General features: G+C 44.5%; 1 protein-coding gene across 1 annotated transcript in view; it reads right to left on the bottom strand.

The window, feature by feature from the left end:
- The window catches only part of ankfn1b (ankyrin repeat and fibronectin type III domain containing 1b), a 299,590-nt gene that overhangs the window by 23,688 nt on the left and 256,198 nt on the right, over positions 1 to 19,704 (bottom strand). Inside the window, exons 7-8 of the mRNA XM_014158873.3 lie at positions 2,457 to 2,667; positions 1,606 to 1,813 (exon numbers count right to left, since the gene is read on the bottom strand). Coding sequence (XP_014014348.3) covers positions 1,606 to 1,813; positions 2,457 to 2,667 — 419 coding nt within the window. The remainder of the gene's footprint in view (positions 1 to 1,605; positions 1,814 to 2,456; positions 2,668 to 19,704) is intronic.

Here is a 19,704-nt window from a genome sequence, read left to right as displayed (position 1 = left end):
GGAAATAATAGCATCACTTGGGCGAATAAAGGATCGTGCAGGTATCCTTTCATTCTAAGAAAACCTCCCCCTCTTTTCCCATAATCCACTGGTAAAACCCTCAAGCCTTTTTAATGTCTCTGTTTGTCAGAGGCACTAACGCAAATTCCTCATTAAATCCCATTTAACTGCGCAGTCACTCTTTAAGGGTGACATCATTCAGAGTTAAAATGACAGAGAAAATGGGGTCATGAAACTAAGTGTGGACAGGCGGGGTTTGGTTCCTCTGTGGTGCAGGGATTTCAAGGGGACACCCAAAATGATGAGAAAACGGTTTTGTCGGTGCTGTAAGACAGAGGTATAACTACGTTATTATAGATCCCCCTGTCTTACTACGTAGCTCAGTCTCCCTGAACTTCAACGTGTCACTGTGTCTCACTTAACTGTGTTCATGCATGCCTCAGTATGTATCTCTGTGTTTCGTTATATTTCTTGTACCATCTGAGCCACAGGGGACGACCGCTATGAGTCTAGATGGTGTCTATGAATGCCTATGTCTGTCTCCCTATGTCTGTGTCTGAGACAGTATGTCTACAGTATGTCTCAGTATGTCTCTGTCTCAGGGAGCCGCAGACAGACTCTGTGAAGTCTCCTGCAGCAGAATCAATGGCTTTTCGGAGCTTTCGTTCAAAGCCTAACGAAAGCACTGCATTGTCTTTGATCTCAATTCTCCTCAGATGGAGTCTGATTAGAACGCTCTTATAAAAACGCCGACGCGGTATCCTGGTTGGGGTTTGACGGGAGAACCCTTTATTTCTCTCCTCCCTCCCTATTTCTCGTTCCCTCTCTTTTTTTCTTCATGTGTTGTTTGGGCTCCGGAGAGCAATCAAAGAGCAAACTTCAGTAAACACCACTTTCCATTCAAGTGTTTTCAATTTGGTGATACCTTTATAAAATGTCTGGATAGGTTCTGGAAAGGGAGCGCAAACACAAATAGTCTGGGAGCGCTCGGCGAGGCCTAATCATTAGCAGAGGGTGAGACGGTGGAGGCTGCTAGATCACAGGCGGCAGAACCTTATGGAGATGACTAATATTGCATCATAATGCCATAACGACGCCTCCTTTAGCGCCCCTATGTTTTTCGTCTGTCACTCTTTCTTCTCTCGCTGCCAGACTGAGAGACAACAACAGTCAACTTTGACATGCTCTGTAGTGTAGGAGCACGCTGTTGTTCGGTGCGTCGTGAGAGGTTGGCTGTTCTGCTTACTGTGACAGCTGCTCTGGTTGCCGTGGCAGCGGGCGCGGTTTCCATGACGACGGCCGCGCTTGCCGGAGTGAGGATTAAGTTACTTTTAGACGCTGATCTAAAGTCAGTTTTGCATTCGAAGAGTTAGGATTTGGGGAGGGTAAGCTGATCCTAGATCTGTACCTAAAGGCCCTATTCATACTGTGGTACATGAGGATGGAGCATGCTCCATATTTTCTTCAATAAACAACTGTTATGATGCTATAAGCTAAGGAGCAGGCGTGCAAGTGGGCTAGACAGAAAGTCAGACAGAACGAATACAGCTAGTCTGCCAGTCAGCCAGCAAGCCAGCCAACCAGCCAGCCAGAACAGGTACCCACAGTGGGGGCTTTCCTTGGCTCCGGCGCGGAGCAGCAGCCTGGCCATGGGTACGTTGTTGGTCATGACTGCGATGTCCAGGGGCAGCAGGCCCTCACTGTTAGGGGTGTTGAGGTCCAGCTCCTCCGTACTGTACTGGGACAGGAGTAACTGCACCAGGTCCATCTCTTGGTGCTCCACCGCCTCGAACAGCGCCTCGTTACTCTGGAACTAACACACATCAACACATGTTTAATGAGGTGTTAGGGGCTTGTGTTGTGTCTGTATTGAGTCTGTGTTGTGTCTGTGATGAGTCTGTATCTTGCATGTGTCTCATCTGTATTTCGTTTTTTGTCTGTGTTGATTCTGTATTGAGTCTGCGTTGATTCTGTATTGAGTCTGCGCTTATTCTGTATTGAGCCTGTGTTGATTCTGTGTTGATTATGTATTGAGTCTGTATTGATTCTGTATTGAGCATGTGTTGATTCTGTATTGAGCCTGTTTTGATTCTGTATTGAGCCTGTGTGGATTCTGTACTGAGCCTGTGTGGATTCTGTATTGAGCCGATTTTTATTCTGTATTGAGTCTGTGTTGATTCTCTATTGAGCCTGTGTTGATTCTCTCTTGAGCCTGTGTTGATTTTGTATTGAGCCGGTGTTGATTCTGTATTGAATCTGTGTTGATTCTGTATTGAGCCTTTGTTAATTCTGTATGGAGCCTGTGCTGATTCTGTATTGAGCCTATGTTGATTCTGTGTTGAGCCTGTGTTGATTCTGTGTTGAGTCTGTGTTTAACCTGTGTTTAACCTGTGTTGAGCCTGTGTTTAACCTGTGTTGAGCCTGTGTTTAACCTGTATTGACCCTGTGTCCCTCACCATAGTGGACTTGCGAAGGCGCTCCTTATCGCCCCGTCCCGACACCACACTGTCTTCCAGGCCAGGCAGGTTGCCCACACGGAACTTCCCTGACAGGTTCCTGTACAGGCGGCGGGCGGCACTGGGGGATGACAGACTGGTGGACTTGTTCCGGATGGGAGGAGGATGAGGCTCTCGCATCTCTCGCTGGTTCATCTTGGCTGAGTCGGCCCTGTGGGGAGACATGGGAGGGGTTGGATAGGGGCAGAGGAGGGCGAAAGGTTTTGGTGAGTATTAGTATCAATTGTATCGGTCTTTGTATGCTACTTTAGCAGATGCTTTTATCCAAAGTGACTCAGAGTTTATAGTGGTAACTATAGTATATTCAGTATTTGTGGACCATGAGGGAATCAAACCCAAAAAGCCTGGTGTTGCTAGGTCTTACCCACTGAGCCACTGGAACAACAGTGTGAATGGGGTGAGTATTTGTTGTACTTCTGGTATTTTTGAATCACTTGCACCAGTGGTGGAAAAAGTACCCAATTGTCATACTTCAGTAAAAGTAAAGATACCTTAATAGAAAATGACTCAAGTAAAAGTCACCCAGTAAAATATTACTTGAGTAAAAGTCTAAAAGTAATTGGTTTTAAATATATACTACTCAAAAAAATAAAGGGAACACTTAAACAACACAATGTAACTCCAAGTCAATCACACTTCTGTGAAATCAAACTGTCCACTTAGGAAGCAACACTGATTGACAATACATTTCACATGCTGTTGTGCAAATGGAATAAACAGGTGGAAATTATAGGCAATTAGCAAGACACCCCCAATAAAGGAGTGGTTCTGCAGGTGGAGACCACAGACCACTTCTCAGTTCCTATGCTTCCTGGCTGATGTTTTGGTCACTTTTGAATGCTGGCGGTGCTTTCACTCTAGTGGTAGCATGAGACGGAGTCTACAACCCACACAAGTGGCTCAGGTAGTGCAGCTCATCCAGGATGGCACATCAATGCGAGCTGTGGCAAGAAGGTTTGCTGTGTCTGTCAGCGTAGTGTCCAGAGCATGGAGGCGCTACCAGGAGACAGGCCAGTACATCAGGAGACGTGGAGGAGGCCGTAGGAGGGCAACAACCCAGCAGCAGGACCGCTACCTCTGCCTTTGTACAAGGAGGAGCAGGAGGAGCACTGCCAGAGCCCTGCAAAATGACCTCCAGCAGGCCACAAATGTGCATGTGTCTGCTCAAACGGTCAGAAACCGTTTGAGCAGACGTTTAAGCATCAAAAGTAAAAGTACAAGTATAAATCTTTTTTTCTTTTTTATCATTTTAAGTTCCTTATTTTAAGTTAAGCAGATATATTAAGTTAAGCAGATATTAAATTAAGCAGCCATATTTTCTAGTTTTTAATTTAAATTTACAGATAGCCAGTTGCACACTCCAACACTCAGACGTCATTTACAAATGAAGATCAGATGAGAGGCAGTAGGGATGACTCCATGAGGGTGGTATGAGGGCCCGACGTCCACAGGTGAGGGTTGTGCTTACAACCCAACACCGTGCAGGACGTTTGGCATTTGCCAGAGAACACCAAGATTGGCAAATTCGCCACTGGCACCCTGTGCTCTTCACAGATGAAAGCAGGTTCACACTGAGCACGTGACAGACGTGACAGAGTCTGGAGACGCCGTGGAGAACGTTCTGCTGCCTTCAACATCCTCCAGCATGACCGGTTTGGCGGTAGGTCAGTCATGGTGTTTGGTGGCATTTCTTTGGGGGGCCGCACAGCCCTCCATGTGCACACCAGAACGTAGCCTGACTGCCATTAGGTACCAAGATGAGATCCTCAGACCCCTTGTGAGACCATATGCTGGTGCGGTTGGCCCTGGGTTCCTCCTAATGCAAGACAATGCTAGACCTCATGTGGCTGGAGTGTGTCAGCAGTTCCTGCAAGAGGAAGGCATTGATGCTATGAACTGGCCCGCCCGTTCCCCAGACCTGAATCCAATTGAGCACATCTGGGACATCATGTCTCGCTCCATCCACCAACGCCACGTTGCACCACAGACTGTCCAGGAGTTGGCGGATGCTTTAGTCCAGGTCTGGGAGGAGATCCCTCAGGAGACCATCCACCACCTCATCAGGAGCATGCCCAGGCGTTGTAGGGAGGTCATACAGGCACATGGAGGCCACACACACTACTGAGCCTCATTTTGACTTGTTTTAAGGACATTACATCAAAGTTGGATCAGCCTGTAGTGTGGTTTTCCACTTTAATTTTGAGTGTGACTCCAAATCCAGACCTCCATGGGTTGATAAATTGGATTTCCATTGATTATTTGTGTGATTTTGTTGTCAGCACATTCAACATTGTAAAGAAAAAAGTATTTAATAAGATTATTTCTTTCATTCAGATCTAGGATGTGTTGTTTAAGTGTTCCCTTTATTTTTTTGAGCAGTGTACTTAAGTATCAAAGTAAATGTAATTGCTAAAATATACTTAAGCATCAAAAGTAAAAGTACAAGTATAAATCTTTTTTTCTTTTTTATCATTTTAAGTTCCTTATTTTAAGTTAAGCAGATATATTAAGTTAAGCAGATATTAAATTAAGCAGCCATATTTTCTAGTTTTTAATTTTTTTTTTACAGATAGCCAGTTGCACACTCCAACACTCAGACGTCATTTACAAATGAAGATCAGATGAGAGGCAGTAGGGATGACCAGGGATGTTCTCTTGATAAGTGTGTGAATTGGAAAATGTTTCTGTTCTGCTAAGCATTCAAAATGTAACGAGTACTTTTGGGTGTCAGGGAAAATGTATGGAGTAAAAAGTACATCATTTTCTTTAGGAATGTAGTGAAGTAAAAGTAGTCAAAAATATAAATAGTAAAGTACAGATACCCCCAAAAACTATTTTTTACTTAAGTACTTTACACCACTGACTAGGACTGTGGTTTCTAACACTTTTGAAGAATGTACCAAACATTACCTATGTTACCTTAGATACTGTGATAATAAACAATACATTGCTTGTTAATATCTTTATAATGTCTTGTTTACAATGTCCTTAACATGGAGGCTATGACAATGACTAAGAAAATACAGCCGAAACACATTACCCTGCAAACAACAATGAGTCGTTAGGAAGTCCCCGGAACATCACAAAATGGTCGCCTAAAGTCTTCATGTCATGGTCCCCTCGAGGTTTTGTTTAGTTCCCGGTTTGTCCAGAGGACGTCTCCGATGATGTTTTTAGGACTTTCTTGGAATGTTGTGTCATGGTCCACTGAATGTCCTCTGAACGTCCTTGGGATGTTGTGTCATGGTCCCCGCAAGGTTTTTGTCTAGTTCCTGGTTTGTCCCGGGGACGTCACCTGATGGTCGCAAAGAAACGTTCTCCCCCCCAAAAAACTTTTTCCCCAGGGCCCGCACACCATAGTTTCATTACAAGCCAAGCCCATCAAGGTCCTAATTGGTGAACCACTGATCCAGCAACAGCTCTTTGTCTTTTGGCAATGCTAGGGACACCCACACAAACAGTACTTTTAACATACAGTGCTTTTAACTTACATATTTGACACACTTTGACATACATGATTATATTGTTTATGTTTATTCATCCGGTAATTATTATTCAACTTGTCCTCGCCATACCGATCTTCCTGCTACGCCACCACGTCTGTATCAATGAATGACTTCACCTGTAGGTCTATTCCTACACTTTGCACTTCATAGTAAATCTCAGCTCTGTGAAAAATACACTGAAGAAAAACTATTTAATTTAGCCAAGTGATTCAGAAGTAACATTAAAACAGAATAATATCCCCAACAGACAACTATACTGAAAACCCAAACTCAAATAGCTGAAATAAGTAAATGAAATCAGCTAGAGCATAGTCAGATTAACTGGTAACTAAAATAGCAGTGCAGAGATGTATTATACAGTAGGTAAGGAAGGGGACTTTGCGAGTTCATATCCCAGGTGCAGTCATATTGAAAAGTCAGTACTAAGTGATCATGTCAAATTGACATCATTTAGCAGACGCTATTATGCAGAGAGTGCAGACATTTTCGTACTGGTCCCCCGTGGGAATCAAACCCACAACCCTGGTGTTGCATGCGCCAAACTCTACCAACTGAGCTACATGGGACCAAATGTAATCACATTGCCATTGACAAAAGATGTGTACACTATTTTCGCTGAACAGAATACCACTTACCTTAATTAATTTACTTATAAAGTAATTAAGTTTGCTAACGACACAACAGTGGTAGGCTTGATCACTGACAACGATGAGACAGCCTATAGGGAGGAAGTCAGCGACCTGGCAATGTGGTGCCAGGACAACAACCTCTCCCTCAACGTGAGCAAAACAAAGGAGCTGATCGTGGAATATACGAAAAGGAGGGCCGAACACCGCCCCCATTGACATCGACTGGACTGTAGTGGCGGGGGGTCGATGGTTTCAAGTACTTTGGTGTCCATATCACCAACGAACTATCATGGTCCAAACACACCAAGACAGTTGTGAAGAGGGCACGACAACACCTTTTCCCCCTCAGGAGACTGAAAAGATTTGGCATGGGTCCCCAGATCCTCAAAAAGTTATACAGCTGCATCATCAAGAGCATCCTGACCAGTTGCATCACCGCCTGGTATGGCAACTGCTTGGCATCTGACCGCAAGGCGCTACAGAGGGTAGTGCGTACAGGCCAGTACATCACTGGGGCCAAGCTTCCAGGACCTATATACCAGGCAGTGACAGAGGAAGGCCCAAGAATCATATCACCTCCACCTTACCTGTCACCCTAGACCCACTTCCATTTGCGTACCGCCCCAATAGGTCCACAGACGATGCAATCGCCATCACACTGCACACTGCCCTATCTGGACAAGAGGAATACCTATGTAAGAATGCTATTCATTGACTACAGCTGAGAATTCAACACCATAGTAACCTCCAAGCTCATTATTAAGCTCGATGGCCCTGGGTCTGAACCCTGCCCTGTGCAATTGGGTCCTGGACTTCCTGACGGGCCGCAGGAAACAACATCTCCACTTCACTGATCCTCAACACTGGGGCCCCACAAGGGTGCGTGCTCAGCCCCCTCCTGTACTCCCTGTTCACCCATGACTGCGTGTCCATGCACGCCTCCAACTCAATCAGCAAGTTTGCAGATGACACAACAGTAGTAGGCTTGATTACCAACAATGACAAGACAGCCTATAGGGAGGAGGTGAGGGCACTCGGAGTGTGGTGTCAGGAAAATAACCTCTCACTCAACGTCAACAAAACAAAGGAGATGATCGTGGACTTCAGGAAACAGCAGAGGGAGCACCCCCCTATCCACATCGACGGTACAGCAGTGGAGAAGGTGGAAAGTTTTAAGTTCCTCGGCGTACACATCACGGACAAACTGAAATGGTCCACCCACACAGACAGTGTGGTGAAGAAGGCGCAACAGCGCCTCTTCAACCTCAGGAGGCTTAAGAAATTTGGCTTGATCACCTAAAACCCTCACAAACTTTTACAGATGCACAATTGAGAGCCTCTTGTCGGGCTGTATCACCGCCTGGTATGGCAACTGCACCACCCACAACCGCAGGGCTCTCCAGAGGGTGGTGCGGTCTGCACAACGCATCACCGGGGGGGCAAACTACCTGCACTCCAGGACACCTACAGCACCCGATGTCACAGGAAGGCCAAAAAGATAATCAATGACAACAACCACCCAAATCACTGCCTGTTCACCCCTCTACCATCCAGAAGGCGAGGTCAGTACAGGTACATCAAAGCTGGGACCGAGAAACTGAAAAATAGCTTCTATCTCAAGGCCATCAGACTGTTAAATAGCCATCACTAACACAGAGAGGCTGCTGCCTACATACAGACTTGAAATCATTGGCCACTTTAATAAATGGATCACTAGTCACTTTAATAATGTCACTTTAATAATGTTTACATATAATGTTTACATTACTCATCTCACACTGTATGTATCTACTGTATTTTATACCATCTATTGCATCTTGCCTATACCGCTCGGTCATTGATCATCCATATAAACTCAAAAAAAGAAACGTCCTCTCACTGTCAACTGCGTTTATTTTCAGCAAACTTAACATGTGTAAATATTTGTATGAACATAACAAGATTCAACAACTGAGACATAAACTGGACAAGTTCCACAGACATGTGACTAACAGAAATGGAATAATGTGTCCCTGAACAAAGGGGGGGTCAAAATCAAAAGTAACAGTCAGTATCTGGTGTGGCCACCAGCTGCATTAAGTACTTCAGTGCATCTCCTCCTCATGGACTGCACCAGATTTGCCAGTTCTTGCTGTGAGATGTTACCTCACTCTTCCACCAAGGCACCTGCAAGTTCCCGGACATTTCTGAGGGGAATGGCCCTAGCCCTCACTCTCCGATCCAACAGGTCCCAGACGTGCTCAATGGGATTGAGATCCGGGCTCTTCACTGGTCATAGCAGAACACTGACATTCCTGTCTTGCAGGAAATCACGCACAGAACGAGCCGTATGGCTGGTGGCATTGTCATGCTGGAGGGTCATGTCAGGATGAGCCTGCAGGAAGGGTACCACATGAGGGAGGAGATGTCTTCCCTGTAACGCACAACGTTGCAATTGCCTGCAATGACAACAAGCTCAGTCCGATGATGCTGTGACACACCGCCCCAGACCATGACGGACCCTCCACCTGCAAATCGATCCCACTCCAGAGTACAAGCCTCGGTGTAACACTCATTCTTTCGACGATAAAAGCGAATCCGACCATCATCCCTGGTGAGACAAAACCGCGACCCGTCAGAGAAGAGCACTTTTTTCCAGTCCTGTCTGGTCCAGCGACGGTGGGTTTGTGCCCATAGGCGACGTTGTTGCCGGTGATGTCTGGTGAGGACCTGCCTTACACCAGGCCTACAAGCCCTTAGTCCAGCCTCTCTCAGCCTATTGCGGGCAGTCTGAGCACTGATGGAGGGATTGTGCGTTCCTGGTGTAACTCGGGCAGTTGTTGTTGCCATCCTGTACCTGTCCCACTGGTGTGATGTTCGGATGTACCGATCCTGTGCAGGTGTTGTTACACATGGTCTGCCACTGCGAGGACGATCAGCTGTCCGTCCTGTCTCCCTGTAGCGCTGTCTTAGGCGTCTCACAGTATGGACATTGCAATTTACATTTACATTTACATTTACATTTAAGTCATTTAGCAGACGCTCTTATCCAGAGCGACTTACAAAATGGTGCATTCACCTTATGATATCCAGTGGAACAACCACTTTACAATAGTGCATCTAAATCTTTTAAGGGGGGGGGGGGGGTTAGAAGGATTACTTTATCCTATCCTAGGTATTCCTTAAAGAGGTGGGGTTTCAGGTGTCTCCGGAAGGTGGTGATTGACTCCGCTGTCCTGGCGTCGTGAGGGAGCTTGTTCCACCATTGGGGTGCCAGAGAAGCGAACAGTTTTGACTGGGCTGAGCGGGAACTGTGCTTCCTCAGAGATAGGGGGGCCAGCAGGCCAGTGGTGGATGTATCAGTTCCATTAGATTTATCAATGCACATCCACTGTCCCATAGCCCAGCCAGTCAATTTATAAACTTAATGGAAAAAAGTGTCTAGACAATTATTTCTCCATTCTACTAGCCTAGCATTTGGTTTGGTACAGCAGGGTTAATATAAGCCTCGCTGTGTGCCTATCCGACCTGCACAACATGTTGCATTTTTTTTTTGCGATCTCCTCCGTGCTCTGCATATGAACGTGACTGACAGCTTCTCTGATCCAGGTGAATTCATTTATCAGGATCATTATAATGGATATATCCAAAGAATTGGCAATTGAAACAACGGTAAAACAAATGAAAATGCACATGCTTTGCTGTCATTTCAGCTGCTTGATGTGATTGTGTGTTAGCTGTAGTTGGCTAACTACCTAGCAAAAGAGAAGTAATGTTAGCCTAGCTAGCCTCCATAACTATATTATTGACTCGACAATCAGCTAGCTGGTTGTTGCCTATTTATAAATAATTTATTAAAGTTCTTGTCTATCTGGAAATCATTGAACCTCTGTTAGCTAGCTACATGCCAATGATTTGTTGGCATGTAGTTCATTATATTAATGTGGAATTAATAGAATGAACAACTGGGTCAAAAACATAAGAATAAAATTAACGACCAGCCTCATTGGTTAGCAACTTCAGAACCTCAGAACTAACAACTGACTTTTGCCCGGACTATATTGTCTAGTGGAAGGATGTATAAAAACTAATTTACTCATTTTTGTAAAATGTCGTTAATCTTTTTTGTTATATATATGTTGGCAACCGTTTTATAAAAGCAATAAGGCCCTCGAACCCATGGATTATCATGTGATAACTCCTCCTAAGGGCTGTTTCCCAGCCCTTGGCTTTGCCTCGAGCCAAAGAACAGCTCGTACCAGTCAAATTGCCAGGGTTAGAGCTTCCAAGACAGTTTTATTCATTCTATTTCTATGATTATACACAAATATAGTAGAACACAGTCCAACCATTTTGAGAAAGGAGTAAAATAGCTATTAATAATAGTATTATAATTTATTGCCCTGGCCACATCTGCAGTCCTCATGCCTCCTTGCAAAATGCCTAAGGCACGTTCACGCAGATGAGCAGGGACCCTGGGCATCTTTCTTTTGGTGTTTTTCAGAGTCAGTAGAAAGGCCTCTTTAGTGTCTTAAGTTTTCATAACTGTGACCTTAATTGCCTACCGTCTGTAAGCTGTGTATGTTCATTAATTGTTTATGGTTCATTGAACAAGCATGGAAAACAGTGTTTAAACCCTTTACAGTGAAGATCTGTGAAATTATTTGGATTTTTCACGAATTATCTTTGAAAGACGGTCCTGAAAAAGGGACGTTTCTTTTTTTGCTGAGTTTATTTGTATGTATATATTCTTATTCCATTCCTTTACATAGATTAGTGTGTATTAGGTAGTTGTTGTGGAATTGTTAGATTACTTGTTAGATATTGCTGCACTGTCGGAACTAGAAGCACAAGCATTTCGCTACACTCGTAATAACATCTGCTAACCATGAGTGTACAATTTGATTTGATTTGAAAATTGTCAAAGACTCCAATCACCCAAGTCATAGACTGTTCTCTCTGCTACCACACGGCAAGGGGTACCGGAGCGCCAAGTCTAGGACCAAAAGGCTCCTTAACAGCTTCTACCCCCAAGCCATAAGACTGCTGAACTATTTACACACACATCCCCCCCCTTCCTCTTCCCCTCTCCTGTTTTTACACTGCTGTTTATTATCTATGCATATTTGTATAGAATGTTCAATAGAACCAAGACCTGTCTCTTGCATCTTTTTGGGGGTTTCATGAGGTAGGGACGAGAGTTTTTTCTAACCACATGACCAGACCAGGAAAATCGCTGGGCCCTAATAACTTGGACCGCTGGGCCCTTTAACTTGGACCAGGAGTTTTTCCTGGTCAGGTGGTCAGGACACGGTTATTGAATTCCATGCCAATGTGCCAGCCAACCAGGTGGGTATTGCATTGGCATCATTTCTCGGTCATTATGATAGGTAACATATGAGTCATCATTGGCACTTCCAACTGCCCATCGCTATCCCACTGCCAGTCTCCCAGTCCTGCCCTCTCAACATGGCACCTCTTTCTAATGAGAGGCTGAGGTGAGGTCATTCCTTCTCATCTTGGCATCTGTGGCATGCCAGCTATCCTGCCCTCTCCACTGCCACGGGAACTATGTGAATGACTGTGTGTTTCTGGGGGAGCCTGGGCTGTCGTGCTAACACACACTTGGCCGTTGACGGAAATGTCAACGGGACGCAGAGGCGACGGTGACGTATTCCGTCGCCCGATCCCACGTAAGAAAGAGAGAAAGAGAGAAAGGAAGGAAGAAAGAGAAATTGTGAAAAATGTCAGAGCCTCCCTCTCTGCTTAGTCAATAGTGAATCACCTATTTAATCAACGTGTGTCATGGACCGAATGCACGACACACATTGAGCCTGTGGTGAAATAAGTATGAAGTCAATTTTCAATGCTCTTCAAGTTAGTCGTGTTAATAGATAATTAATAGAGGATTGAAGTGAGTTATAGTGTTTCTGTAATCAAGATGAACACACACACGCGCACACACACACACACACACACACACACACACACACACACACACACACACACACACACACACACACACACACACACACACACACACGGAACAACAGCTGACAGTGGCGGCGGTGCCCACACATCTCCAACATAAAGGGTACGGTCGGCGGAGCCGGCAATCAGCCCCGCGTCAACCCCTTTCACAGGCAGGGCGACACACCAAAATACACCCATCACATCCCCACTCTCACCTCTCCCTCTCTCCTCAGTCTATGTTCTGTCCCATAATAGAGGCCCTTATTTTAGGCTTCCTCATGTTCCCTGGGCTAACCTATTCCAGGGGCAGATAAACGCAGCAGGTATTTGGAATCATTTTTCCATGAGGCAGGGCCGGGATGCAGAGATAAAACAGAGATATATTTGTAATGCTCCGAGTATCCATTTCAAAGAGGAGGTAGTAGAGGAATTTCCAGCAGGCTTATTGTTGTTTATTGTTTGAGATGGAACAGACATTTTCTGTCAACCGCCAGAACAGCCCATCACTCTTTGACGACATTAAGGCGGGGGGGCGGCTTTCAAAGATCAACGGATGCCGCCCGCCTGCCACGTGGCCTCGTCCGAAAGTCACTCCTCAATGACAGTTACTACTTCCCCAGAGACTCCCTAATGTCCCCAACACCAGAGAGAGAGAAAGGGGGGAGAGGAAAGAGGGAGAGATAGATGAAGAAACAGAGAGGAAATTGGGGGGGGGGGGGGTTGAGCAATGAGGGCGAGACAGAGAGTTAAAGAAAGAGAGAGAGAGATGGAGAAGGACAGAGAGAGAGAGAGAGCGAAAGAGCAAACGATAGCCATGCGGCATTGAAAGCCACAGCATGCTAACACGGCCCCTCTCAACACCCAATTTGTCAAAGTTGGGAATGGGGGGGGAATAGAATTAGCCCATACCAGTCCACTTTAGAGAACAAAGAAGAACCCTGACCTCGTCAGTCCACTTCTGGTAAAGACCAGCACCCAGCAGGGACATGGAAAACCCCCATGTACAACAGGACAATGACAGATGTAGGACGAAGATGATCAATTACATGTTGTATACAGTCAGGCTCAAAAATATTGGCAGCCTTGATAAAGATGAGCAAAAAATACTGTTTAAAATAGATCATACAAATACAGAGCTATTATATCAATTATTTTATTTTATACTAATACAATTACTCAGAGAAAGAGATTTTGCTTAACAAAATGATCCTGGGACCCTTGTGAATTTGACCAAGTACCAGGACATTTTAGCCAAAAACCTGGTTGGCTCATCCAGGAGGCTGACACTTGGCCGCAAGTAGATCTTCCAGCAAGACAATAACCCCAAGCACACATCAAAATCCACAAAGAAATAGTTAATTGACCACAAAATCTACATTTTACAATGGCCATCTCAGTCTTCGGACTTGAACCTCTTTGAAAACCTGTGGTTTGAGTTGAAGAGGACAGTCCATAAGCGCAGACAAAGGATATCAAGGATCTGGAAAGATTCCATATGGAGGAATTGCCTGAGATACCTCCCCATGTGTTCAACAATCTCAAACATTTTCGAAAAAGGCTCAATGTTGTTATCCTCACAAGGGGAGTGTGCTGGTAATAACACTGGTAATAACGTTGACCTCTATCTAGTTCAGATTTGTTTTGTTACTTGTTAAACAAAATCAGAGCAATTGTATTAGTATAAAATAATATAGTAAACAAATAAAATAAAATTGAACATGCTTTAAAAGTCAGTATTTGTATAATGTATCTTATACAGTCCTTTTTGCTCATTGTTATCAAGGGTGCCAATACCTTTGGTCTTGACTGTATACCGATATACAGTTAATCAGGACTGGAATTCAATATGACAAAGATGATCATACACCCTAAAGCCAGTAACTCAAATCTGGATCTATACGTGCCAATGACAGGTCCAGGACAAAGATGATCAAATACGATCTAACAAAAATGTCCTTTACTCATTTTAATGCCTCTATATGTCATTTTATGTAATCAAATGCATACAGTATATTCCATCAGGACTGGAATCCAACGTGGCTAAAACATGTAACAGTGACACCCCGGCGAAGGTTAGAGAACCCTTCATCTTGGGAATGTTACAAGAGGGTAGAACATATGCTGTAATAGCCACGTAAGGTACATTACACGCCCCATTCCTGCCTTTTAACACGCAGCGAGCAGGAAACAGTCCCGCTGGGAACAAAAGCCGCACAGAATCCTGGGTTTATGCTTGGCCCCTCACCAAGCCCACATCAAATAGCACAGCTACAGATCCACCACACACACACACACACACACACACACACACACACACACACACACACACACACACACACACACACACACACACACACACATGCACGCACGCACACGCACAAATGTACATGCACGCCCACACATGAACAAACACGCACACACAAACACAAACACAAATGTACATGCACAGACGCACGCACGCACGCACTCACACACCTCTCTGCTGTAGCCCCCAACACCACACCCCTCTCTCTCCTCTCCTCTCTCCCTCCATCCCTCCTCCTCTCCTTTACCACCTCTTCTCTACTCCCCTCCCTTCTCTCCCTCTCCTCTACTAACTCTCTCCCTTCATCCCCCTCCTCCCCCCTCCATCCAACCTCCTCTCCCCTATCAACTTTTCCTTTCATCCCTCCCTCTCTCCCTGTCAGTTCCCATTGGAGCTCCGACCTGGGGAGTGGAATTACAAGGCCCTGCCTTAGTCCGATAACACATGGATGCTTACTGCATAACAGGGGAGCTGTGTGTGTGTGTGTGTGTGTGTGTGTGTGTGTGTGTGTGTGTGTGTGTGTGTGTGTGTGTGTGTGTGTGTGTCAGAGGAACACATTGATACCGGGATGGCTGCATAGATTAGCGTCGACATTAAGACTTTCGTTTGGTCGAAGAAGAGTAAACGCATCAACTACTGAGAAACAGGGTGACGATAACACATCAACTACTGAGAAACAGGGTGACGATAACACATCAACTACTGAGAAACAGGGTGACGATAACACATCAACTACTGAGAAACAGGGTGACGATATCAGGACATTGGTCAACTGAGGAGTTGTTTATCCTTCCCTTCTATCTCTCTTACGGACTTTCTCCACCTTTCTCACTGCAGGGTCCTTTGTGTTTGTGTTTATGTGTGTGAGTATTTATGTGTGTATGCCTGTGAGTGTGTGTACACCTGTGCATGTGTGTGTGTGTGTGTGTGAGTGTGCATGTGCACCCGTGCGTTTCTGTGTGTGTGTGTGTGTCTGTCGTGCTCCCAGGTCAGCTATGTGCTGACAGGCTGGCCCCTCCACACCAGGCCAGTCTGCCGCCACAGGCCTCCATAAATCTCTACTGGGCCGTACGGCGGGAAGGGGAGGCTGGGGTCAGTGTGTGTGTGTGCACTGTAATGTGTATCTCCACATTTCTGCATGTCTATGTGTATCCTTCTGTCACATGAACAACATACACAACATATGGATATCCATAGCCCTTATCCACAGATCTAGGATCAGATTACCCTACCCTATCCCAACCTTAACCCCCTGGGGAAATTACAAACCATAAGAGCCTGTATCAGTGGTTAGGGGTGACTTCTACAATTATCATAGTATTCATTTGACAGAAGGTGAAGGATGATATGGTATTGCCGAGAAGGACAAGGCAAGGGAAAAGAGTATGAACAGATTTGTGTTTCAGTGTGTGTTTCAGTGTGTGTGAGTGAGAGAGAGACAGAGAGAGATACAAAATTAAGCAGGATGGTAGGGGAGTGTAGGTTAAGTTGAACCATTTTTTACATTCAGCATCACTCTGGGAAATATAGTATTCTTTCTATCAAAGATACAGTTGAAGTCGGAAGTTTACATACACCTTAGCCAAATACATTTAAACTCAGTTTTTCACAATTCCTGACATTTAATCCTTGTAAAAAATTCCCTGTCTTAGGTCAGTTAGGATCACCACTTTATTTTAAGAATGTGAAATGTCAGAATAACAGTAGAGAGAATGATTTATTTCAGGTTTTATTTCTTTCATCACATTCCCAGTGGGTCAGAAGTTTACATACACTCAATTAGTATTTGGTAGCATTGCCTTTAAATTGTTTAACTTGGTTCAAACATTTCGGGTAGCCTTCCACAAGCTTCCCACAATAAGTTGGGTGAATTTTGGCCCATTCCTCCTGACAGAGCTGGTGTAACTGAGTCAGGTTTGTAGGACTCCTTGCTCGCACACGCTTTTTCAGTTCTGCCCACAAATTTTCTATGGGATTGAGGTCAGGGTTTTGTGATGGCCACTCCAATACCTTGACTTTGTTGTCCTTAGGCCATTTTGCCACAACTTTGGAAGTATGCTTGGGGTCATTGTCCATTTGGAAGACCCATTTGCCACCAAGCTTCAACTTCCTGACTGATGTCTTGAGATGTTGCTTCAATATATCCACATAATTTTCCTCCCTCATGATGCTATTTTGTGAAGTGCACCAGTCCCTCCTGCAGCAAAGCACACAAACAACATGATGCTGCCACCCCCGTGCTTCACAGTTGGGATGTTGCGCTTCAGCTTGCAAGCCTCCCCCTTTTTCCTCCAAACATAACGATGGTCATTATGGCCAAACAGTTATATTTTTGTTTCATCAGATCAGAGGATATTTCTCCAAAAAGTACGATCTTTGCCCCCATGTGCAGTTGCAAACCGTAGTCTGGCTTTTTTATGGCGGTTTTGAAGCAGTGGCTTCTTCCTTGCTGAGCGGCCTTTCAGGTTATGTTGATATAGGACTAGTTTTACTGTGGATATAGATACTTTGTACCTGTTTCCTCCAGCATCTTCACAGTTGTACAGTTGTACAGATGAATGTGGTACCTTCAGGCATTTGGAAATTGCTCCCAAAGATTAACCTTGTGGAGGTCTACAATTGTTTTCTGAGGTCTTGGCTGATTTCTTTTGATTTTCCCATGATGTCAAGCAAAGAGGCACTGAGTTTGAAGGTAGGCCTTGAAATACATCCACAGGTACACCTCCAATTGACTCAAATATGTCAATTAGCCTATCAGAAGCTTCTAAAGCCATTACATCATTTTCTGGAATTTTCTAAGCTGTTTAAAGGCACAGTCATCTTAGTGTATGTAAACTTCTGACCCACTGGAATTGTGATACAGTGAATTATAAGTGAAATAATCTGTCTGTAAACAATTGTTGGAAAAATTACTTGTGTCATTGTCACATCCTGACCAGTAAAGAGGTTATTTGTTATTGTAGTTTGAGGTAAAGAGGTAAAGAGGTTATTTGTTATTGTAGTTTGGTCAGGATGTGGCAGGGGGTGTTTGTTTAATGTCTTTCGGGGTTTGTTGGGCAATGTTCTATGTTAGTCTATTTCTATGTCTGTGTCTAGTTTATCTATTTCTATGCTTAGTTTATTGGTTTGACCTTCAATTGGAGGCAGCTGTTTCTCGTTGCCTCTAATTGAAGGTCCTATTTAGTAGGGGTGTTTTTTCATGGGTTTTTGTGGGTAGTTGTTCCATGTGTAGCTGTGTGCCTCACAGGACTGTTTTCTCATCGTTGTTTTTTGTTTAAGTGTTTGTTTTGGTTTTCTTCATATTAAAGAAGATGAGTATTCACATTCCCGCTGCGCCTTGGTCCCATCCTTACGACGAACGTGACAGTCATCCACAAAGTAGATGTCCTAACCGACTTGCCAAAACTATAGTTCGTTAACAAGAAACTTGTGGAGTGGTTGAAAAACTAGTTTTAATGACTCCAACCTAAGTGTATGTAAACTTCGGATTTCAACTGTATCTACATATATTTCAGGATCTTGTGTATCCTGTAATCAGTATTCATGTACACATTACAGTTTTGAAAACATAGCTTGTCCAAAAAAAGTGGTCTCTTGGCACAGTTAAGTTAGTTAAGCCGCCGACAAATTTCTGTACTGAATGAAATATTACCACTACCTTTTTAAAACCATGTCTGTCATAATTTCCCAAACACAATTCAACAGAATCACAATCACTTTTTGTCTTTTAATCATTTGAATCATATTTTAACACAAGCTTAACACCGAACAAACACTTTGTAACATAGGCCAGGCCCTGTTGTTACCTCATAACCCAGCGATAATGCCTTGAATTACACATGGGAAGAAAACACTTCATTTTGTTCAACTTGCCATTGGCTCATGCTTTGGTTCACCTTACCCCATGGCAATTGGCTCAACTTACCCCAAGGCAAACATTTTGACTATATTAGCCCACACAGCTACAAGGGTGCACTTTCATGCTAGGTTTATGACCTCATATTGAAGCTTACAGAGAGCCCAACTGATGTATAAAACACTCCTAAATGATCTACTTTGGTTTAGATACAAGCATCATGAAACCTCTAACACAATAAATTAACTTGACTTGGTGAAAATCAGTGTTTTTTGGACCTAACTTGCTTAACACTTTTTCCGTGTGGTTTCTTCCTTTACAGACTCCATGAAATGATGATCTCTTCCTAAATATTTGGTAAAACGATACATTTTGTGTCTGGTTTCCAAGAAACAAGTGTAGCTCAACTACTGACAGAGAAAGGGGGAAACAGAAGTAGAGAGAGAGAGAGCAAGGTAGAAACAGCCAGAAAGGGCAGGAGAGCGAGCGAGCAAAAATGAAAGCCAGAGAGAGATAGAGACAGAGAGACAGAGAGAGAAAGAGTGAAAATGAGTGAGGGGGGCAAGGGGATGTGTGGACTCTCCTGGCTGACTCTAAATGTGGCTTGTAGAAGGAAATTCTGAAATCTGACTCTTGGCACCAGAAAGACTGGAGGCAGGCAGGCTGGATAGGGAGGGAGGGAGATAGGGAGGGAGAGGGCAGTGTTACTAGGATTCACATAGTTTCCCCCGCTGGCTCTTATCTGCTTATAGGCAACGCAGAGCCACACTAACCCTCTGACCCTCAGCCACAGACACACAGGGGTTGGCGTGGCAACACAACAAACTGCAGACAAAACACACAGACACCACATACACAAGTTTACGTGCAGACACAAGGACGCGCACGCACTCACGCGCACACACACACACACACACACACACACACACACACACACACA

This window comes from Salmo salar, chromosome 19 (assembly GCF_965601325.2).
Source record: "Salmo salar chromosome 19, fSalSal1, whole genome shotgun sequence".
Taxonomy (NCBI): Eukaryota; Metazoa; Chordata; class Actinopteri; order Salmoniformes; family Salmonidae; genus Salmo; species Salmo salar.
Note: the sequence above shows the minus strand (reverse complement) of the source record. Positions and strands in the feature narration are given on the sequence as shown.